This window comes from Electrona antarctica, assembly GCF_951216825.1.
Source record: "Electrona antarctica genome assembly, chromosome: 13".
Taxonomy (NCBI): Eukaryota; Metazoa; Chordata; class Actinopteri; order Myctophiformes; family Myctophidae; genus Electrona; species Electrona antarctica.
Window position 1 is genome coordinate 42,659,732 of NC_136794.1, and position 24,612 is coordinate 42,684,343.

At 43.5% G+C, this 24,612-nt stretch overlaps 2 protein-coding genes across 2 annotated transcripts in view; one reads left to right on the forward strand and one right to left on the reverse strand.

Annotated features, from left to right (window-relative positions):
* Nucleotides 1-6,968: 6,968 nt before the first annotated feature.
* LOC306935000 (5-hydroxytryptamine receptor 2A-like) overlaps nucleotides 6,969-24,612 on the reverse strand; it is a gene marked incomplete at both ends in the record, with an annotated part of 59,649 nt that continues 42,005 nt past the window's right edge. The window contains 2 exons of the mRNA XM_079517822.1: nucleotides 6,969-7,795; nucleotides 22,491-22,691. Of these exons, the coding sequence (XP_079373948.1) occupies nucleotides 6,969-7,795; nucleotides 22,491-22,691 (1,028 nt within the window). The remainder of the gene's footprint in view (nucleotides 7,796-22,490; nucleotides 22,692-24,612) is intronic.
* LOC306935552 (kelch domain-containing protein 3-like) lies at nucleotides 10,738-11,847 on the forward strand (the record flags this gene model as incomplete). Its single annotated transcript, XM_079518652.1, has 1 exon — nucleotides 10,738-11,847. The coding sequence occupies one exon, from the start codon at nucleotides 10,738-10,740 to the stop codon at nucleotides 11,845-11,847; it is 1,110 nt and encodes a 369-aa protein (XP_079374778.1).

The window sequence follows — 24,612 nt, forward strand, 5'->3', positions numbered from 1 at the left end:
GTGGAACATGCAAAGTCCCGTGGAACATGCAAAGTCCCGTGGAACATGCAAAGTCCCGTGGAACATGCAAAGTCCCGTGGAACATGCAAAGTCCCGTGGAACATGCAAAGTCCCGTGGAACATGCAAAGTCCCGTGGAACATGCAACCATTCAACTGCTTAATTGTGCTTGCATGCATGAGAGTGAGTGACAAACGGGGCCGGATTAACACCTCTGAGGGCCCCTGGGCACTGAAGCTCGAAGGGCCCCCCTTCACGTGCGCGCAACATTTTTGCTGTTTTGGGGCAGTTTTATGCCGTTATATTTGCCTATTTCCGGTCGCCTACCCCCCCCCCAGAGTGACAGCCAATCTAGCGCATTGTTGCTGCTTTACACACAATTGCACTTTTCAGCTGCCCTTCTCACCAACGATAAAACACTAATCTTTTGAGACACCATTTATTTCATTCGGATTAGCAGGGACATTTTCTGTGGAGCTAAAAAGGGCCCCTGGGGGCCCCTGGGCACGTGCCCAAAGTGCCCATATGGTAGATCCGGCCCTGGTGACAAATAAACTCTCTTCAATTTTGAATCTCAGCCGGTCACGTTCATCCCAACACAGACAAACAATACTTCAGACCTTCATCTGTTTTACTTTAATGATACAAAAACAAACGGGAACAAAATATTCCATCACATCCAACATAAAAAAAAACTTAAAGAAATTGCCGATATTCACGTCAAAGTTCAAAACGGGCAAAAGTGGGAAAAGAAACATTTGTTTTTAGTAATCAAAAACAGGAAAATAAATAACAAAAAGAAAAGTCATGTTTGAAGACCCAAAGCTATAATATCACAATGTTTGTCAATAGTGTCAACACTGGTGCAACAATGTCACGACAAAAGAACGGAGGGGGGGGGGGGGGGGGTGTTGAGTCTACTGTACGCGCCTGACTGCCGCAGAATTCATTTGAACTGCGTCTGTTCAGCCTGATCTACGTACTGTTGTATGCATCGCGTTCTATGACAGAGAATGGGGGGCTGTTCTGTGTTTTTGTGAGGTGTCCACTGCATGATTCTAAACGTGTACGTCCGTCTATAGACATGGTAATGCCCCGCCTGCCTCTGATTGGCCTACCGACACTGCCCATCTTACCAGACCTCCGGAGTGGATAGCTATGGTGGATAGTCTGGTGACACTGACACGAGGTTACTCCGTGGTGGTATAATACAAGGGACAGAGAATCACAGCTTGGCATGCACGACGGATGACGCTCCAGAATGCAGCCTTGTAACACGTAATATAATTTGATTTGGGCAGGGGCGCGAAACATTTCATGAGGAGGGGGGACATCCCCTCCACTTTTGCGCAAAATTACGCAGATTTTCCGGCTTTCACAGCAAAACACAAGTAGCCACAGCAAAGCCAGCCATCCTTACCTGATTGTGTGTGCTGTAGAAAAACTGTGGCTTGAGGGCACAAGCAGCAGTGTCTGCCTGCAGCCTGCTTACTGCATATTCTCATACTACATGCTGAGACATCAGGCATGATCGTCCTAATCTTACCATTGATGATTGACAACATAGGCTATTCAACTAATATCATATGGACTCAACTGTTCACTCTTTGTTTTCAATAGTTTGAACAAAGTTCCCAAAGATCCAGGCTCCAGTACAGCTGTTTACATCTGACTGTCACTTTAGATGTTACCTAATCCCCTACGTATTCCCATCAGTGTGCGTAGTTGTCATGACAATGCAGAACGTTTGTCAGGAAGTAAGTAGCCTAACAAAACTTACAGTCAAAGGGTTTTATTCCTGTACAAATACACAATAATGAAAATAAATAATAAACTAATCAAATAAACAAAGCAAGCAAGCAATTGACTACTAATATGACTGCCTATGCATTGTTTGGGGACAGGTTTTTAAAAAGTGTACCCCTGAAGAAAAAATGTACCCTGATATAAAATGCCAAATGCTCTATCTAACTGGGGGGAAAAAATCAATGTCCCCAAGTGATAGAAGCAAAAAGATGAACTCTCCCTAGGGGTGACAATCACCATCGTTGATATGCTGAATACTTGAATAGACTCTCTCTCTCTGAGGGAGATTTGACTGGGTCGTTCACTCTCTGTGTTGATGGCTTGTTAACGACCGTCATTGTCTCATTGATTGACTCAACAACTCCAACTACATCTCTCTCTCTGACTTGCACTGAGAGCTTTGTAATGACAATATAGGCTACCTGACTGTTTGATTTACACATATTATTTGCTGCTACTAATTGATCTCCAGTGCAGTGGAAGCCAGTGGTACATCTATGTGCTCAGTAAGGGGAAAAAAGAAAAACAAACTTTTTTTCTTTTTATTTTGAGGGGATATCCCTCCTCATGAAACTGAGGGGGTCGATCCCTCTCTGCGCGCCTGGATTTGGGTGTGTTCTAAATAAAGTGTTTGTGTTGATTATCGTGTATTACTATTAATCTACAGTAATTATAGTAAACTAATACTATTATACTAAAAAGGATAAAGCTTTTTCCAGTACAATAATGTTTCAAGTTTACACATACAAATAAATTACATTAATCAGTGCACTGCAGATCAAACCGCAGTGACAAACTAAGAACTTTGTGCAAAATGTATCAGGTCTCTGAGACCCGATGAAGACCAAAGGCAGGCGAGGCGTTGCCATGGGCGGTTCTTTGTCTATAGATAGACGTAATTTAGAATCATGCAGGTCCACCAGAGGAAAACAGGGGAGGGATCATGGTTTTTACATTTCTGTTCAAGGATGGGGGGCGTGGGGGTACTGTTTTTGTTTGTAGTTCAGGGGTGGGTCATACAAATTTGTATGGATAAAAAAAAAAGAGAAAAAAATTGTATTACAGTATTCACTATAAATACTAGTAATGCACGCTGATTCGGCCCACCGACTACTTTAATGTGCCCGTCCAAATAGAGGCACGCTGTAAACTACAAACTGAGACTGGATTCAATCCAGTGTTCATCGTCATTTGGTGGGGGAGGGTCAATATCTCTTGGGGAGGGTCAAGAAAAATAGATTGGTCACAGGGAGGGTCATGCCTGTTTAATAGAGAGCTCTTTAAAATCCTTCAGCGACCACTCATTCTAAATATCAAACTATAACAACCAATAAACACTGACACAAAAAGACAGACATTAGAACAACAGAACAGTTTCTCTATATCGTTCTCGTGCTGTGGCCTCGTCGCGTCCATCCAGACATAATCAATGAGGTCAATGTGGGTTCAATGAGCAATCTATGATGGGAAATAATGAAATTACAGAGACAAAAGGAATGAAATCATTCATTTGGCCATTCAACAGGAACTTTGTCCAGTAATGGTCGCTCCTGAGAGGCGTGATTCCGCCAGTGTTTTCAGCCCTCAGCTATATCTGTAAGAAATACAGGGGGTTGGGCGGCCCAACTTGGGCCATGCATCCAGAAAGCCCAACCCAGTAGTCACTTTCAGTGGCACCACACAAAGCCACGGGTGAACATGTACTGTATGTCGGACATTACTAACCCTACCCCAAACCCTAACCTAACCCTAACCCAAACCCTAACCTAACCCTACCCCAAACCCTAACCTAACCCTAACCCTAACCCTCACCTAACCCTACCCCAAACCCTAACCTAACCAGATTAAGCCAGACTAAAACTAAATATAAGATTGAGAAACTTTTAGTACTTCTAGGAAGACTAAAACTTAATTGCCCAGACGCTTCTTCAACAAAGATGGCGAAAGCAAACATTCTTTGTTCGGTACTCATACAATAGTATGGTACAAAACACTGAAGTCCTTAAACCAGAAACCTAACCGCAAGCACGACGCAACGCATGTCAGACGAAAGCAAACTTTACTTTATCCGCAAAATAAAAAAAATTACCCAGGAGCTGCCTAACGAGCCATGCTACGAGCTGGTTGCTGCAATGCATTTCCAGAGTCTACTACATTATAACACGCCCAACTCATGTAAAAGAAAAGGAAAAATCCAGCCCTCTAGGGGAGGGGTAAGAAACGCCCTGCTCAGTAAGGGGCGGGGCGGGGCGGGGCGAGGCTTCCCTCCCATATTTCTCAGAGATATAGCTGAGGGCTGATTTCAACCCAACACCGAGTCCGCCTGCAGACCCTTTCCCCCTCAAACGACTCAGGTCAGGACTCACATCCTCCAGCATTTATAGCTGGGAGACAAATGGTTTGAAGCATTCAGAATCTACGTTCGCCTTTTAATACCTTTGTAAAGATGTGGATGAAATGATATCACCATTGAACGTCAAGTTGTAATTTTGTGTTCTGTGTGAATGCAACCCGCCCCCACAAAGAAGGCCATGAATGAGTTGGCTTCAGCTTAACACTAGCATGTTAAAGGGGAAAACAGACAACCACATCACAAATACAGTACAACTGCTCGACAGCACTGCCACCTTTGAGCGGAGGGGCAGTCATTAGCATGCTATTTTCGGCAGCAGTTGACAGCTTCCCCTCTGTACAATTATCAGTGTTAATTTAACTCTGAATGTTTAAATGTCACATTGTGGTTACATCTTTACAAATGGATACATTAACACAGAGGATTTTACGGTTATTATATTTTGTGCATTTTTCTGCCTCTGCTTCATCTCAGATTTTATGCAACAACCTGTTACATAAAATCGTATTAAAATCAAATGAAAGAAGATGAAAACAGCATTTTGACTATAAAATCAGGACGGCCAGTTCACTATGAAATTATATTGTTTATTCTTTTTGTACAATGACAGACCACACCAATCACTGTAAAGCCTAATTTAAGCTTAATTTATAATCCTTTGTACCAAAATAGCCTACAAGCTCGTGTTGTGAGCCTGTAAATCGTCTATTTTTGCCGTGTGACACCACCACTGTACGACAAAGAAAAACTAGGCTCTAGTCTATACTATAAGATGAAGCACAGTGAAGTATAATGTTTAAGTACTACACATAGTGCAATGACTCTCATATATTTTCCAATGAATAAACTCTCCCACCCTGAGCTATGCCTTAAACTGTCCCCTAATAAATATATTATCTTTCTGTTACAACATTGCGCAAAAACAAGTTTCCATTACTTTTTGACCAAATTCAAAATTGTTCATGTCATTTTTGTACTTTGGCCATGTAACTTTTAAATACTTTTGCGCGCGGGTGAAACGTTGGACTATACAGGTATATTCTGGCATTAATGTGCATTTGAACTTCATTAACCCTCTGCTACAGTACACACTAGGGTTACATTACAGTATCCTGTGTGAACTTCGCAGACGCAATCAAACAATCAATTTGATTCTCATTGCTTCTCAAAAGTCTAAAGCAGTGGTTCTCAACCAGTGGTCCAGGGACCACCAGTGGTCCATGAGGGGGTTCCAGGTCATCCCCAGCTAAATGGAGAGTTGGTAACCTAACTCCACCCTTATAGATCTTTAACTCTTGAGAGCGTAAAATGACTCTCTCAGGAGTTAATTATTGTTAAACATCTGTATTACTAAATTTACAAGAAGTCTATACAATTAAATAATGTAGAATAATTGTTATTTTGAGCAACGCCTGTTGTTTGTCCTATGGTACAACACCAATACAGCGTGGAATTGTGGGCAAAATGTTACACAATATTCAAAGTTTTGGGTCTGAGAGGCTAAATTAAAATCTCATCAAATGGTGGTCTGTGGCTTAAATGCAGAATAAATAATGGGCCTTGATGTGAAAACCACTGCTCTAAAGACATTCTGGACTGGTTCTCATGATGCCAGAACACGCCATTCCCTTTCCAAACTGAAAGCATCAGTCCCCGTCTCCATTGGCCAGAAATGTTGCCTTATGCAATATGCACCATCGCTTTTTAAGCCCTCCTTTTTATATAATTTACATCATGCCGGTAAACAATAAACCAGACTAAACAAATCTGTGTTCTCCGTTGTAAACTATACATTTATCTCACATAATACTTGTATGCGCACAAAATACAAAATATAGATTCATGTAAGCCTGGTATGTGCGTGTCTCACAATACTGTAACAAACCCTGGTCCATGAGGGTAGAAGTGTCTGTCCATTTGTACACTCTCAGAATGAACACTGAAGGCTTTACTGTGCTCTCTCTGACTTGTGTCAGTCTCTGACCACTGCAGGCTGCAGAGCCATTACTTCCCACATGGGAAGATCCGGCAAGGTGTCCAAAAATCCCAATCCAATCCCTGCTGAACCACCGGTGGAAATCGAGGCCACCCTGGGCTGGCTTATCTGATTATCTGCCCGGGGAGGGATGCCTGCGTCACTCAATTGGAGCCAAGAGTGTGGATATGTATGTAGCACATATTTCACTCTAAATGCTTTCCTCCAAAAAAGCAGGTCTCCTCACCGTGGTTGTATAGACGTCAGTGTGCCTGATATCCCTGATATCAACAGTTCCTCCTAAACATTATGGTTACTGGCATTATGTTATGGCAACATACTTCAAAGGAAGTCATATTTTATCCAGTTTGCCTATACCAAACAAGTCCTCTGTGGATGAAAATAATTTTATATTTCAACTCCACTTTGAGTGCTGACTGTTAGATCCCGCCCACTGTATACAGTGCTGGAATGATGAGTTTACCACCTGGATCCGAAATAATACTAGGAAATAAAACAAAATAAAATACGAGCACATTGAATTTCTGCCTAATCAATCACACACAATTTTCGGAATGGTGTCATCCGTGGTCACATTCAGCTAGTTCGAAAACCTTGGAGGTACAAGGGCTGCTGAAACAAAGGCAGTGCATTTGTTCGTTTGTTCCACAGTTACATCAATTTTGGCTTATGACCTCGCCAAACTTAGTTTCCGCGAGAAGTATGCCGCAGCCAATTAGTCGGACTCAAACCACCGACACTTTTAGTTTTTAACTGTATTCCACAGTAAAATGCATTTAACTCGAACCACTCACAGGATTTTCCTGTGCACTTTTCACACGCAGCTCTCCTTCTTGTCCTTGTCCCCCGGACTTTTGTCCCACTGGGAGTACTCCTTCGTGTCCTTCCTAGGGTGCACCCCATTCCGTACCCCGTCCCCCATGTCCCCCAGGGGCAGCTGGGTGGAACTGTAGGCCAGCGGAGGGATGGTGTTGACCAGGATGAGCTGCAGGGGCTTCCTCTCCGGCTGGTACTGGCAGCGGACGTACCGCGAGAAGGCCGCCCGGTACGTCTTGTTGAACAGCGTGTACACCAGCGGGTTGACGGCGGACGACAGGTAGCCCACCCACACGAAGACGTTCAGCAGGCCGCCCATCACGACGGGGTCACACACCGCAGGGTCACACACCACCGCCAGCACGTTGGTGATGAAGAAGGGGCACCACATGACCACGAAGAGGAAGAACACGATGCCGAGGACCTTGGACGCCTTCTGCTCGTTGCTGATCGACTGCATGGTGCGGCGCCCGGTGTGCGACGGCCCCGAGACGCTCCGCCGCAGTTCGCCGCTCCGGCCGCCCTCGCGGCTGAGGGAGCGTCGGAAGAGCTTCTCCGAGGACAGCGAGGCCTGGGGCATGAAGCCCAGGGTCAGCGTGGCGCTCCACTTGGGCCTGGCGACCAGCTGGTCCAGGCACTGGGTGACCTCGTTCTGGAGGGCGTGGATGGTCAGGAAGTAGGTGACCACCATGATGATGAGGGGGATGAAGAAGGCCACGAAGGAGCCGACCAGCACGAAGCTGTCGTCCGTCAGCAGGCAGCTGCCATCTTTGAAGACCTTGGAGTGGTCCCTCAGACCCAGCACTGGAATGGGAATGGAGATACCTGCAGAGAGGAAGAGGAGGGTTGAGGGATGGAGGGAAGGAAGGAGGGGAGAGTGGAGAGGAAAAGGCATGGGTGGAGAGGGAGGAGGAGAACACACAAAGGAGAGGGAGAAAGAAGAGTGTCACTGTTGCGCAGGCTAACACACACACACACACACACACACACACACACACACACACACACACACACACACACACACACACACACACACACACACACACACACACACACACACACACAGGCCAGGGAGGAGTACAGTACAGTACACAACTGCACAAGTTCAGACGGCTCTGATTTTTGTATGTGCATTTCAAATAATTGGCAATGATTACAATACAAAACGAGTTCATAGTGCAGTGAAAATGTCTTTGTTTTAATGCTTGTGCGATACCGTTTTGACCAGGGCTTACTTGGCCAAAAGAGTCATTCTCAATGTAACTAAAGGTTAACATGAATCAAATTAATCAAATGAAAGGATTTTGTACAACATTGCAAACAGGGTCCTCTGCAGATTTCAATTTTGCAACAGAAACATAACGTTCTGAGTATGTAGGTATTTGTGGGAAGGTTGGAGAATGAAAAGGCACACCAGGACTTTTAATAGAGAGTATGCGCATGCTTAAAGTGAATGGCACATCGAGTGGCAAATCGAGTGGCAAAGCAACAGGCAAAGTGAGTTTGACATTGTTTAATGTTGTTTAATGCAATCAGATAAGACTTATCTGTGTGGATGTATGGGCCAGAAAGTAGTTTTTTGCCACTCAGTAGGCGTTCCTGCATAACTTCCTGGTTTGATGATGATGTCACACGCATACCCTCTATTTTGAAATTACTACATTATTTAGAATTTCTTGAAATAGTGTCACACTGAATACAAAGGGAGGATTTGCAGTCCTAACCCTGGCCAATAACAATCAAAACCTGTCATATTTTCCTTTTCACTAAATTGATTCTGTTGGAGCAGTATATGATGGTATTAAAAATGTATTGGTCCAAACTCCACAGATCTCCCCAGGCCTGGCGGGGCTGAGATAAGCAGTGCAATCTTCCCTTTCCAAAAGAATCTGACGCTACTATTCATTATTGGCTCATAACATTTAGGAGAAGACAAAATCAAGGTCAAGGAAAACGTTATTGTCCCCGGTGGGCAATTTGTTGCACAGCCAGCTGTAACTATAATCACCATTACACAAACAATTCACACAAGAAACAACGGTGTTATTTAAAAGGGCAGTAGCCTGCAGGACCAAATTAGTTCTTTTTTGTGTCTTTTTCCTTTTTTTGGCAAACACTGCAGTGGTGTTTCTTTCCAGTGTGCCAAATTGCACACTTGCAAGTACTGTAGGTGCGTGCGTGTGCGGAGATCACAGGCAGTGAGGCGAGCAAGGGAAACTTTTTCTTATTGGCTATCTAGCACATTGTTTGGTCACATTCCGGTTGTTCATGCCGTAAAATGGCGGCGTTTCGAGAATATAAGGGCATGTTATTTAAATGACGGTCTGTTTCAGCTGTGACATCTCCGACCAAATTTATGCTAATATTGGCTGTGTAGGATCACTTGATAAATCCATTTGTACACTCTCAGAGTTACAGACCCATAAGGGTCCCTTTGGTTCCAAACTATCATTTAGCTGGGGACCCCCTGGAACTCCCTCAATGACCCTGGGGGTCCCTGGACCACTGCTCTACTCGATGATGATGTATTGACCCACATGACGTCACAATGCCCCCCCCAGTGAAGGTCAGACTTTACACTTGTTCCGCCCACTTCGAAAGTTATCACCCGATAATCACCAGTAGTTTACTTATCACTCGAATGCAATCGAGCCAGCAGGCTCGCCTGGAGCCGACTGGCTGCGATTAGGAAACACGGAAGTGTTTCCTAACACTTCCGTGTTAGGAAACACTTACGTTGCCAATAAGACTGAAGTTATGGTTAGATTTAGGCCACGTCGGACGTCTCCGCGTCTCCTACTCCAGAGCCAGTCGGCTCCAGGAGAGCCTGCTGGGCGGCTGTGGCTCAGGAGGTAGAGCAGGTCGTCCAATGATCCCTGGGTTGGCGCCGGCGGTTCAAATCCCGGCTCCTCCTGTCCACATGTCGAAGTGTCCTTGGGCAAGACACTGAACCCATTGCTTCCAATGAGTTGGTCGGTGTGAGTTTGCTACCATTGGTGTGTGAATGTGGGAAGTGTGGACGCTGTCGTTGACTGTTCGCCGCTTCACCTCCCAATATATGAATGAATGAATGAACCATTGCAAAGCGCTTTGAGCACTTGGAAAAGCGATATAAAATGCAATTAATTATTGCTGGCTCCATTGCATTCGAGTGATAAGTAACCTACCGGTGATTATCGGTTAATTTTCATTCGAATCCGCTACTTGTACTCTCCACCCAGTTGCGAGAGCTGGACACTCAAAGCGGACACAACATACAAAGAACATTGGACAAATGATCAAATTAGACAGTAAGCACCCATGCTGGATAACAGGAGCCTCTACTCAACATACTGGCCTGGTATGGTCCTGTCACAAGAAAAAGGCCATCCTTCAGGGGACAGTAGAGGGAAATAAGAGAAGAGGCAGGTAGAGAAAGTGGAATGGACTAACTGCAGCTTCCAAACCCTGCTTCCCACAGCAGGGAGCGTTGGTGAGTGAGTGAGTAATTAGGGTTTAATTAAGGTTTAACAAGTTATGTAAAGCAGTGTTTCCTGCAGGAAAAAAAAGCTTTGCTTTTGCTCAGGCAGCTCCAGAGCTGCCTGGGCTGGAGTTTGCCATATTGGGAAGATTAACAGGCTTCGTTGATTGGCCAGCCCAACACTCCGGCTTTGTGAATTGGCCAAGCCTTTCGTGACGTTTGTGCTGCCGTACAAATATAAGAGGTGTTGCGTGCATTCGCATGTTCATTAGAAAGAACAACATATTTGACAAATCCTCCTGCATCCATGTTGCGCTGGGCGGTGCATCTGAAAGGAGGACCAATAGAGACCCACTTTCATGCCCCCGTGTCTGTCGGACACAAGGTGTACTCGTTTGGGGGGTACTGTACGACGCAGACCGACATGTACATGGGTGTGCACGTCTTCAACACAGTGTCTCTGCGCTGGATGGATTTGCCTCCAGTGACAGCCGGAGGAGAACATTCACCCGAGGTCCCCTCCATGCGCTGGTACCACACAGCCGTGTTGATACGAGGTATCATCTACATCTGGGGCGGGAGTACATACACAAACTACACAAATGTGCTTTATGCATTTGATGTCGACACCCACAGGTGGTTCAAGCCCAGGGTTTCTGGAACTGTCCCAGAGGCGAGGTGCTGCCACTCCGCCTGTGTCTTGGGGAAGGTAATGTATATCTTTGGAGGTTCTTTGGACGATAGATGCACCAATGACATTCACAAGTTGGACACCACCGAAATGATCTGGACTTTGATTAACACCAGAGGCACTCTGGCACCTGTTACGGAATGTCACTCTGCCACTATCATTGGGAAAAAGATGTTTGTATTTGGGGGACACGGGCATGAGTTAGACTGCAACAACATGATAGTGTTTGACACAGAGACCAACCACTGGCTGAGGCCCCAATCTGCTCCGTTTTTTCCAGAAGGACGTGAGGGTCATTCCGCCTTTGCTTACAACGGAGAGCTGTACATATTCGGTGGCCATAAGAGTTTTTGTCCGGACCAGGAATTCAATGACTTTTGGAAATTAAATCCGGAAACCTTCTCCTGGAAAAAGGTTGAGCCCAAGGGGCAGAGTTCATGGCCGTCTAGGATGTGCTGTTGCATGGTGGGAGACTGTATGGTCCTCTTCGTCAGAGGAGCCAGGCCCAACGACCTGTACATCTTAGACTTAAGTCCTAGTTTTAAGACCTTATGTAAGCTAGCAGTTATTCAGTACGACCTCGAGCAGTCGGGGCTCCCACACGACATCAAGTGGGAACTGTCCGCCATGACTACCAGCAGCAACACGGCAGAGAGCAAGTTCCAGGCAGTGGAACAGAAGAGAGGAAAATTTACGCAGGCAATGGAACGGAAGAGATGGAAATGAACGCAAACGTGGAGACCTTTGTGTTTTTGTGTGTTATTCTAACGTGGTCTTTGATACTGACGGAGGTTAAGGGCTGTGTTGACACAGTGTATAATCATCTATAATGGCATGTGGGCCAAGCTGGTGTGGACGGTTGACATTTTCTGCATCTGTTTCCTGCCAGTCTAAGTCAACATGGTCTGCCCGTCAAAGTCAACAGGGTCCAGTTTATAAAGAAGAGGAACAGCCACCCTGGCCTGTCTCAAGGAACAAATAACGCACGCATGCATTTTTGGAATGAGTTAACGTTTACTACTTTATTTTATTTAATATAAGTATATTTGTTATTTTTCTTTGTTGGTTTGTTTCATTCTCTGAGACACTTCAGCTAAAGAGGTTGACTGGTATTTGCATTTGGATCTGTCACACGACAACATTTCACCAGTCAAGCCAGACACAGCAGCACACAGAATATCACCGCACCGGCAGGTGACCCGAGGTTACACACACATAGACGAATGAGAGGATAGACTAAACACTTAGTTACATTATGCATTTGTCTGCCTTAATTTGTTATTGTTGTATTGTTCATTTAAAGTTGTGGCGCTACCACATAAAGTCTGAAAAATATTTATAGTTCCTGTCCGGGTATGGGTATTAAAAGTAACACAGCATATTTAAAACGATGGGGAGAAATGTGTAAATAAACTAAAGGTTCAACATTTAATAACAGAATGTAGTTTATGGAAATACAATTGTGTTGGGTTGTTTTAGGTAACAATCCATTCATTTAGTCTTATACAGGGTTAATTTCATTGAGGGAGCAGTGTTGTAAGTGTTATAAAAGCTCCAGGAAGATAATTATGTACAAGGAACGGGAATATAAGTTCCAGGAAATCATGAGATATTAGGACGATCTTCCATTTAGAGATTGAACACAAGCATCTTTACAGCCTACCTTTATTCCAAAACAAATTTAATACTGAGGTAGAATTATGTGTCATAGAAAGGTATATAATATATATGCATTATCGAAACATTTGAATATTCTCATGGTGGGTATGGACAAAAGGAATCTCCTGGAGCCTCCTGACATGGAAGTTGGGTGAGAGAATTTAGTTTTTGAGGGGTGCTAGCCCTTCCAACGTAAGGCTTTTCAAATTACGTCATATGGCAGCCAAGTCTACAGTATGTACTTTTGTAATGTTTGTTTAGAGCACTTTAAACAAACATTACCAGGCGCCCCTCACTTCACACGAGTGTGATTCTTTTTTTTAATATATATATGTATGCAATGCATTGCTATTTTATTTTGGAATATTGAGGAATACTTGATTTTTTTTGGAAATACAGATTGAGGAATACTTGCATTTTCCGGAAATACGGAAGCATTTTTTTATTTTATTTTATTTTAAACTGGGATTACACTGGAATCAATGAAACGGGATCGGTTTTATTTTTATTTTATTTTTTTTTCTATTTTTTTTTTCATTGTAAGTCCATTGAAATGCCCTAATGGATTGCTTGATTGAATGGTGAAGTTGTTTGATTAATTTGGATATTTGGAGTTACGGTATACAACAAAATTTGTATTTTCAAAATTAACTATGCCTTTTCACTTTTGTCTGTAATAGAACAAACTCGTAGGCTATAAAATACTGACGCAGGTACAGGATCTTTTATCTGTTTATATATAACACAGCAATAGCCTATATGGTTATATGTTATAAAGTGATATTGTTAGACATTTTTGGGATTTGCGCATGGATTGTCCAATCCAATTCGTATTGTCCATTCCAATTTGCATTGGACAATAATGTATAACCTTATATTTGAGATATTTACATTGTTATGATTATTTAAACAATGAATAAGTCTTTATATACTAGATATTTTACTTAAGAAATTATTTGGATGGCTGCAGTAATTCTACTTCTACTTAACTCACCTCTGTCAATATTTCCTAACCCCAATCCTAACCATGTGAAATTCAACAAAATTCAATCCAACCCCCCCCAAATGCTTTCTCTCCACCAAGAATAAAAGCAATGTTTGCCATTTTTTTTGTTTTGTTTTCATCACAGAAAAACCTTTGACATTCACGTAGCGTTCGTGCTAGTGATGCGAGGTATTCAAATGCATCTGTTCTCAGAACTTTGCCGTATATAGGATGTTAATGGGTCACAAGAAACCCCTATAAAAAATTGCTCAATACTGACAGCCGCTCAGCAAGTGGGTTCATAGAATATAGTATGTACAGTATATAGACAATATTTTAGGCCAATAAAAAGACTATATACCAAATTTCCCACTCCACAACCCCGACGACTGTTGTTGTATGGAGATTGAAGATACCACTTGAGCTGGATGAGGGTGGGGCAGGGACGGATTAACCCCCACGAGGGCCCCTGGGCCGATAATGTTTGCAGGGCCCCCTTAGCGCGCGTGCGCGCAACATTTTCGTGTTTTTTCCGTGTTTTTATCATCCTTTTGACCTACATTTAACAAAATAAATGGCCAATGAAGGGCCCCAGGAGCCCTTTTCAGGACATCAGACCTAGTACCGCACGGTCCAATGTCTCCGAAGGGCCCCTGAGAGCCAAGGGCCCCTGGGCCACGGCCCCACTGGCCCAATGGCTAATTTGTCCCTGGGGTGGGGTAAGGGTTATGTCTACACTGAATGATGCCAAACTATGTGAAGTTGCATGCATGCGTTTGTACTAAAACAAAGCTTTACTTGCCAATTCTTTCTCTATCTCTATATGTTTTGTAGCAAAATTCTACAATTTAACACATAATGCCCTGAAATATGCTCTCGTCAACTATTGAAAAGAAACATGAGACTGGAAAGAAATCCATTTTGATTCAGGGTCCCCACGTTTGTTTTTATTGATCTTCTTTTTGAGGGGCGCCTATACACAGGTTTAATGTTTGCCTTTAGTTCAATGTTTGTTTTGTAAACGCCATTGACAATGTAGGAAAATGTACCTCATAATGTAACTCAACGTCATATTGTCTCTTTATTGTTAATGGCGTTTAATGTTTGTGTTGGCACTGTTTGTTTTACATCACCATTACATCACCTAATCAACATTAATCAATGTTCACATTGATTAATGTGATCACATTAATCAACATTAATATATTAGCGCCCCTCACTTCACACGGGTGTGATTTTTTGTTAATTAGCCCTTTGGTTTTTCAGTGTCTGTTTTCTCAACCACTGGGTTTAAGCCAAACCAGAACCTAAATCCATTGAAGTCATTCCCCCTGTATCCGTCCTGCAGTATACAATGGAATTCAATTAGTGTGCTATAAAACAAAATGCATCCGTATGGAGTATAAGTGCATCAGCAGTTCACATGAGATCCATTGGGACTTTAGGGAGGCTTTAATTGCAGTGGCTTTGTTTTTAATAAAAAGGACTTTTGTTTGATGTTGTTGTTGAGTGCAGTTTTCCAATTTGCTGAACGGCAAAATCATTTGGTTCGTTTTTATTTACACCGTTGGAGTTTAATTAACATTTTGCTGTATACATGAATGTGTAAAGCAAGTGCAAGGTAAATAATTCTCACTTTGCTGTTAATCAGACTTGGGGCCGTCCCGGGCGGCTGGCGTAGCCGTCTGGGCACCTTGGCTGGTAATCCAGTCTGGCAGTTTGCCGCGGGTTCGACTCCCGATCCCGACGGTCTTTACTGCGTGTCACCCCCCCATCTCTCTCTCCCCATTTCCTGTCAGCCTACTGTATACCTATCCCTCTATAAAAAAATAAATAAAGGCAAAAGCCACAAAAAATACATCTTAAAAAAAGACTTGGGGCCGTATTTTGACACTAGGGTCTTACTTGGCATATATCCAAAAGAGTGAAGAAGTTGCGTGTGCAAGATGTTTTCTGGAAAAGCCAGTCTCTCCTGCCAATCTCTTTGTTTTTTGCTCTCTTACGCTGTTGGAGTCGCACGATTAACACTAAAACATTGGTTCTCAACCAGTGGTCTGGGGACCACCAGTGGTCCTTGAGGGGGTTCCAGGTGGTCCGCAGCTAAATGATGGAGAGTTGGTAACCAAATGGACCCTTACGGGTTTACACTCTCAAGAGTAAAATTATTGTTAAACATCTGCATTACTTAATTTACAAGAAGTCTACACAATTAGAGAATGTAGAAGAATTGTTATTTTGATCAATGTTTGCCTGCTATCTCTCCTATGGTACCAACATCAATACAGCATGGAAATATGGACATTTCTGAGGGTCTGAGAGAAATATGCAGAATAAATAATGGGCCTTGATATGGAATGGGTTGAAAACCACTGCACTAAAACAAATCACTCCAGAGGAACCTTAGGTGTTACCTGCTGACTGGAGTCTGACTGCGTGACAGAGTCCATTATTATATACTCTGTCAGCACAGAGTCCATTATTGTACTCTGTCAGCACAGAGTCCCTCTGTCAGCAGCACTGCGATAGTCCAACAGTGGATCTGCCACGACAGCGCCCCAAAGCTACATCTGTGTGTCCGGTTGCAAAACAAAAGTAGATGGTGACAAAAAAGTGTCCTACATAACCCAGCAAGCCAATTGGCGTCCTCTGACTCCTCTGGTGACGTTCAGGACTAGGCCAGATCCCAGCCTATATGGGGATGATCTTTACGTCTGGCTTGATCTGGCCCCAATCGAAAACGATGTTTTCAAACACTTGTGGCTGTGTCAACATCACATTTAAGGCCTTTTCAGATGGGCAGCGACTGATGTGCCTAGTGATTCATTTTCCTTTTTCTTTTTTTAAAGATATTTTTGGGCTTTTTCTGCCTTTATTGACAGGTTGAAAGTAGACTGACAAGAAATGGGGAGAGAGATGGGGGGGGGGGGGGGGGGGGGTGTGACACGCAGGAAAGGCCGTTGGGATCGGGATTCGAACCCGCGGCTCACCGCCAGGCTGGCTCAGCAGCCTAGGTGCCCAGTAGTGTTGCGCGGGCCGACCTGTAACCCGCAGGTCCCGCGGTTAACTTTACTGGCGGGTCAGGTTGGGGCGGGTTAAATAATGTATACTGTGATTTTTACAAATGATTATTGTTGCCACGAGTCCTGGGATGAAATTTGTGCAGCCTACCGGATTGTTGTGTTGCTGTGCTGGTTGATATCTCCTCTCTCCAATAATATTAATCCCCAAACAGCGCACAGCCGCACGTGTGCTCGCAACGCGCGTGCATGAGCACACCCCGCAGGCACGTCCACACACGCCGCCGCCACACACAATTATCATTGTCAACTTTTCTCACCACAACGGACATTCTGTTAAACCTTTTTTTACCTTTTCCCTGTGCGTCCTTGAACAGTGGTGAGATGTTTTTCATGTCTACTTAAGTCATCAGTAAATGGTTGGACTGATGGACTCCATCTTGCCTCTTGTGTTCTGACTGAGTCTTCTGACTCACTCCAGAGCGAGTGAAATATTTTATAACCACCAGCAGTCCCTTCCTTCAGCCGTTCAGCGTGTGTGTGTGTGTGTGTGTGTGTGTGTGTGTGTGTGTGTGTGTGTGTGTGTGTGTGTGTGTGTGTGTGTGTGTGTGTGTGTGTGTGTGTGTGTGTGTGTGTGTGTGTGTGTGTGTGTGTGTGTGTGTGTGTGTGTGTGTGTGTGTGTGTGCGCGCGCGCGCGGACAAGTTAGACAACGCAAACGTTTTCAAATAGTTTTTCTCAGGTCTTTAGTGGCGTTTTCTTTCAGCGTCTGTGCAGTGACAGTCCTGTTGTTATACTGTAGGCTATGTCTGCGACGCACGGGTGAGTCTTTCTTCTCTCCCCTCAACCTCTCTGTCTCCTCTCAATCTGCCATGTCGCTACGTGTGTGACAAATGGATGGCATCGATGCGATGCGGTGGTCGGAACACCCGTGACTATATGCGTGCTTGCCAGTGATATTATTAGCCTTTAAGACAGTTTAGAAGCACCTTTTTTGACAAATAAAAGCCGCGTTCAAAGACATATTTGACGTGCATTTAATGATGGCGGGTTGCGGGCCAGGTCGAGTTGTGAAAATCGATGTGGTGCTGCGGGGCGGGCTGAGCCGAGTCAGATTATTATCACATGCGGGACCTGCGGGTCATGAAAAACCCTGACCCGCGCAACACTAGTGCCCAGACGGTTGAGATACCGTCCGGGCCCTGATTCATTTTCAATGAGAGACACAGCCATGTGAAATTGTCACGTGCATGCTCGTATTGTGCTCAATATTCACATGTAATCCCCCCTAGGGGTCCTTAAGGTTCCAGCTGGTCTCCAGCTAAATTAGTTATTATACAATTGAAATCAGTTTAACAACTTAAACCCCTATAGGCTACATTTGTGTAAAAAAAACAAGAGCTGGGTCCAAATATGTTCATCTTCCAACTCAAGGGTTAATAAATGTTTTTACCCATTCTGGGTTAATTATATGGTACTGGGTTATTTTTGGTTATTTTTGTACCCAAGTAACCCAACATGTATATTATTTGTTCCTTCATGTATTGATTGTTTGACTAAATACTTCATCAAAAATGCTATACTGTAAAATGTACAGTAACTTACTGACAGCAATTCAAATTAAACCCAAAACCTGTATGTATTTTTACAGTTCATTTTTCTGTAATGCTTAACATGAAAAAGGTTGAGAAGTTTGATGTCTCCCTGGGACCCAAACTATTGAAAATAGCCTATCTACGTTGATGTGTTGTGAGCTTGTAGTATAGGACAATGGTCAGCGACGTATATAGGTTTTAAGTGGTAAAAGGATAAGGCCGGCATCATCATAATTTTCTCATTGTCAACATAGCTAACATAAAAAAGTCCAAAACCAACAATGCATTTTGTCCAACTAACTAGTATGGTTCATGTTGCCAACAGAAGTCATAATTATAACTCCATTGTTCTACATGATTTAACATTTGCAACGAACACGCGGGTATTGTACTTTTCCCGGAAAAAGAAACCGTATGAAGTGACAGTGACAGATTGCTTTTTGTGTCTCCGTGCCAGGATGTCTTGGAGAACAGTCAGCTACTATCAGAGGCTGATTGTTCCCTCGCCTACATGAGAATAATTTGAAGTCACAAATGTCACTTGATTCTTAAACAAACTGCAGCTTATGAGAGCCGACTTGAATAGCTAGGTCTCTCTCTCTCTCTCTCTCTCTCTCTCTCTCTCTCTTCTCTTCTTTCTTATTATTGCTGGTTATTGGACCGCAATTGTCTTCTCTGAGTGGAATACGGTTTGCATATACAACATACAACATACAAGCTGTGCACTTATGGTACTGTAGTGCAGGGGTTCCCAAACTTTTTTGGCCCAGGTACCCCTTGGGGGGAAGAGTTTTTTTCCAGGTACCCCCTCATCCTCGCAACACCGATAAGCATATTTGCAACCTAAGGTTGCATATTTGCAACCTTACCTTACCTTATGTAGATGCCATTAGAACTATTTGTATTAAAACTTTTCAATCAAAGTCACAACATACATTTTCACAACATTTATTTAAGATGCTATCTTAGAATAGATGTAGACCTATTTGACAGTGCAGAAACATAATTGACTTCCTTGATGCATCAATTAAGCGTCAACGACCATCAGCTGGTCACAGTCACAGACACTCCGCCTCTGCAGCACTCTAACTGAGCCTCTGAGCACTCTACCTATATTTAGATAGACTTTCCTGTCATTTCTATCCAAAGGCCCTTGAATGATGGAATATGATTACTGTGATTATGGTAAGCTCACATATCACACATACCATAATTCATAGGCAAAAAAAAACATGTAAAACAAAAAAAAAAGAAATTGCGGGCTATGCGTTGCGGACCCCCTTTGGGAACCACTGCTGTAGTGTACACGCTCGCGCGCACACACGTGTACTAGTGAGTAGTGACATAGGTCCTCATTCACAAAGGAGAAATACGCCATAGTGTAACGGAAGCGTAAACAGATGCGGGAAATTCCGTCCGATCACGCAACGTTGTTTTGCCGTGCAATTCAAAGAGCGGTGTGTACCACAGGTACGCAGGTGTATGTTGTGAGGTACGCAGGTGAATGCGAGCGGGTGCCAAATGATCGGAAAATCACCCGACAACTTCATTTGCATTGATCCACGCCCCATTTCACACCATAAAAGGCGTCAAGCATGACTCAGCAGACAGCAGTAAAAAAACAAAAAAGAACTATAGGCCTTACAGCTCAAACGAAATAGAGGTCCTCCTGACGGAATGCAACAAAATAATGATATTTTCCAGTATAGTGGCTTCACAAATTAAAATAAAAATGATTGCTGGAAAGAAATTAGGCTATATTAGGAAATTAAAAGAAAATGATCTGACCATGTCAAGCGCCGGAGCGACGACCACCATCTGCAGTCTCTTTTTTTACATCCATATACCATTACATTTGTGCGTGATTCTTTATATTGTCTATAGCCTACCATTAAACTATATAAATCATTTTCCCAAGCTTACAAAACGGTGAACGCTGCTCCGCACCGCTGCAACAATGTCAAGCTGACTTACGGTATAAAATGTATTTAAGTTCGGGACCAAGGCAGCAAGCTAGCGTATACTTGGCAATTATATTATAAAGCCTTTTCTTTTTTATTGAACAATTGCTCACTCACACCTTTGCAGAGGTAAAACATATATCCGATATTTTTATCAGAGCTGCATTGATTCAAGCGGGGAATAGATTAATATCATCTCACTGTCATCTGTCTGAATGCCATGTGGAGAATGGATTTGTTCTGATCATGGACACGTATAGGCATAGGCCTATAGCTATTTAAAATTTCAACCATATACCGGGTAGCCTCCTCTTTGTCAGATCTAAGTGCAGGTTCATTTATGATGATGTCGTCACGTCATATTAAAATGATTCGCGAATTTCGCGGGACATTTGGCACCAAACTTGATTGATCTCATCAATGTAGTAGCCTACAGCCTAGCTATAAGTTCCCCATATTATAATTAATTAAGGTGCACTGGCTTAAAACTATGACTGGCCGAATTGCACGCGCTGATGCAATAATGTGGACTTCTATTTTTTTATAGGGCTAATTAGCCCTCGTGACTGCTGTCTGTCTGTCAGACCGGCATGTCTGTGAACCATAGAAATAATCTGTTCTGTCCGGGCCGGGCTCACCGCACCGTTATATTCATTTTCCAATGAATTCGTACAGTGCAGAATGCAGATAAGTGTATGTTCTTATTATAATTGTGAGTTTGTTTTTTAACATGCAGCGCGAGTCCGCGAGAGCCGATCTACAAGCTCACAACGCGTTGCACTGCGAGTAGAAAGCTGTCAAGTGCAGCGCAATCGCGCATGCTAGAAATATCCTAATAAATAAATAAAAAGGTGTCGGGTTTGCAGGGGCAGTTTCTGTATGGGACTCTAGGCTAACCTGCCTCTAGAATGCATGCATTTAGGCATCCAAGTGATACTTGGCTTTTATATAAGCTATCATTTTTGTATGTGCTGACCAATGTTTTGGACACATTCCTACATATTTTATCTGAGATTTGGGGACTTTTAATTGATTCAGAATGAAGACTAAAGCCTTCTGAATAAATCTACGCAAGCAGTACACGACCCTCTGAGCTGGCGCAGCTTTTAGCGGAGATTCCGACCATCCGACGTCACCGTCAAGTTCACGTTCAAGTTTATGAATTCCCACGTAATGTGGGAATCCACGTAAATGCCTGTCCGCTCACGCTCCGCTCACGTTACGTAACGGTATGAGCGTAAACGCCGTTGTGAATGAGGACCATAGTGAGTAGTGACATACTGTACACACACACACACACACACACACACACACGCACACACACACAGTGTATAGTACATAATGTTCTATGGCCTGTTTTGGCCATAGTACACTACTTTACTTTTATTTATTTAAGTATTTATTGATTTATCTGTTTGTTTAGATCACTGACAGTCATTTCTTTGTATATTTATATTGTTTGTCATATGCCCTGTGCACATGTTTATGTTGCAATTAGTTTCAGTCTAGTTTTAGTCGACTGAATATCATAAGATTATACTAAATCTAGATTGATTTAGTATATATTTTGGTGGGTCTTGATGGCGTCGCATGCTGAGAATAGCCGATCTACAATGGCAGCATGGCACGTTGTGCAGTTGTAGATCTGCTATTTTCAGAGAACACCAGAACACAAACCATGAAGAAAATGACTTGTCTTTTTGTTCTTCTCCACTAGTCGAACATTTTTCATCAGTGTTAGTTGACGAACTCAACGCCGACACATGCGCACGGCCGCACACACACACACACACACACACACACACACACACACACACACAATTCGTGCAGCACTAGTTGGCTTTCCCAATTTATTTTAGTTGCTTTTATGTTTTTGCTACAAGAGAGAGACTTTAAGAGAAGTTTAAGTCGAGCAGTAGTAGTAGTAGTTGGCTCCACGTGCCACATTTTGAATGTAGTAATGTTCAGCAACTACAGACAGACTAAAGTCAATAATAAATATTTACACGGAAACAATGAGAATTGTGTGAGAATCGTGATCTTAATTCTTGTGGAGGAAAATCAAGATACACATTTGAGCAAGAGCACGCACGCGCACACACGCGTACACACACACACACACAGAGAGAGAGTTGTGTGTGCTTGTGCCCTCACCCACGGATATGGTCCAGACGGCCATGATCTTGATTCGTGCCTTGGTGTGCGAGTTGAAGCGGCTGTGGTGCAGCGGGCTCCTGATGGCCACGTAGCGGTCCAGGGAGATGGCGCACAGGTGCATGATGGACGCCGTGGAGAACAGCACGTCCAGGTAGATCCAGATGGGACACAGCTCAGGGGGCAACGGCCAGTAGCCCCCTGAGGAGGAGGGGTGGGGGAGAGAGAGAAAGGCTGTCATAGGCAGAGAAGACAATACTATGCACCCATTGCACTGCACATGAAATGAAGTGGAAACTGAGCTACATTTCCTAACAGTCTGCCCACTGTACCAAGACATCAGGGGTAGAGTGGCCGGTATAGAGCAGTTGGATGGGAACCATGAGGTAACACCTCATGAAGGAAGTAAGGAAGAGGCCCAATTTATCTCTTTGTGACGGTTATAAATGAATAATATACAGTCCAATCTGAAGGTGAATCCATAAGTCCAAGTTTATTTTAGATTTAGATTTTATTTTAGAAGAGTATCAAACAATCATATTGGGCCTCATGCGCCAACCGTTCTTAAGAAGTTCTTAAGAGGAAATTTGTTCTTAGACCCACTTAGGAAGTTTTTAAGAAGGTTTTGGGATCCCTCAATCTTTTCTTAGCTGTGATTTGTTCGTAGGTAAGAACAGAATCTACGCACACTGTGGAGCACTCTTAGGGTGCCTTTTTAGTTCTTAAGTGCAATCTGAAAACATAAAGGAAAAACAGCGGCATCTGCATGATGCTCAAAGTTTGGTCTGAGGACCTCAAGGGGTCCTTGAGGAAGTTCCAGGCAGTCCACAGCAAAATATGGAACATTTACCACTTTAATCCCATTTTATACTTTGAAAATAGCCAATCTACAAGCTCACAAACGCGTCCCATTACTGCCCATTTTGAGCTTGTAGATCGGCTATTTTCGAAACATTTTGATAAATCTTCAAAACATTTCCCTAGCAGAAAATATTTTTATATGGGGGTCTGCAGAATGCATGTCAATTTGGGGGTCCTTGACATGAAAATGTTTGAGAACCACTGGTTTAGAGTTTACACCCCAACCCAACGCACCATACCCAGTTACCCACCACATAACCCCCACCCCATGCACCCACCATCACTCCCCCCCCCCCCCCCCCCCCCAAGTTGACTATTGTGAGATAAATAATGAAATACATTCATGATTATTGAAAATATTGAAATATTGAAATTTTTCTGTTCACTTCAGTACCTCCACAGTATTATTGGAGTCTGGTGTTCCACCATATTTAGACTTTAGTTTAGGTATTCTTGACTTCACTCAACTTTATTTCTATGTGTGAGGTCCTGTGATTTCTGTGTGCTGCAATCACACACAGGTGTGACTGCAGGCAAGGCCATGGAGTCATGCAAAACCACTCCCACCTGGGTGAACACAGGTAGGAAAGTGAATTCCCAATGCCTTATATGGGATTGGTGGGGCGGTTCCCTATGGTAATTAGGATGTTAATTAGGATATGTGGGGCGTCTACCTATGATCATTTGAATGAACTGGCACACCCCTTCAAGTTACGAGGATTTGGATTCATCATCATAAGAACATGCTTACGAACAATTCTGCCTACTTAAGAACGTTTCATGAATCTGACTGGACTTCTCTTAGGAATTCACTTAGGAAGAAATGTAAGAGGAAAAGTTAGGAACTTATTGGCGCATGAGGCCCATTGTGTCCAACAAGGCCTCTCACTTAGCCCATCTCCTCCCAAAAGCCTCCCGTATCTCCCTCTCAGTCACTTTATACTGTATATCCATTTCTAAGTAGGAATCAACACAATCATCAACATCTTTCGACCGCGGTCGAGATCATGGATTTCACAATGCCATGCCAGACTTCCTGGTCCTTCATTGCCACCCCCAGTTCCTGCTTAATGATGCATGTGTCCCTAGCGATGACGACAGTCGGGGAACGACAGTTTTCTACCTCTGGTCTGCTTTGAGGCAGGATTCCAGTGAAGAAGGGAAGATATAACCTCATGATCAGCTCTGTAGCAGTGGCCCACAAACTGTGTTCTTCTGGATCGGACTAGTGAAGAAACACAGGGAAGGTTGCCGTTTATTG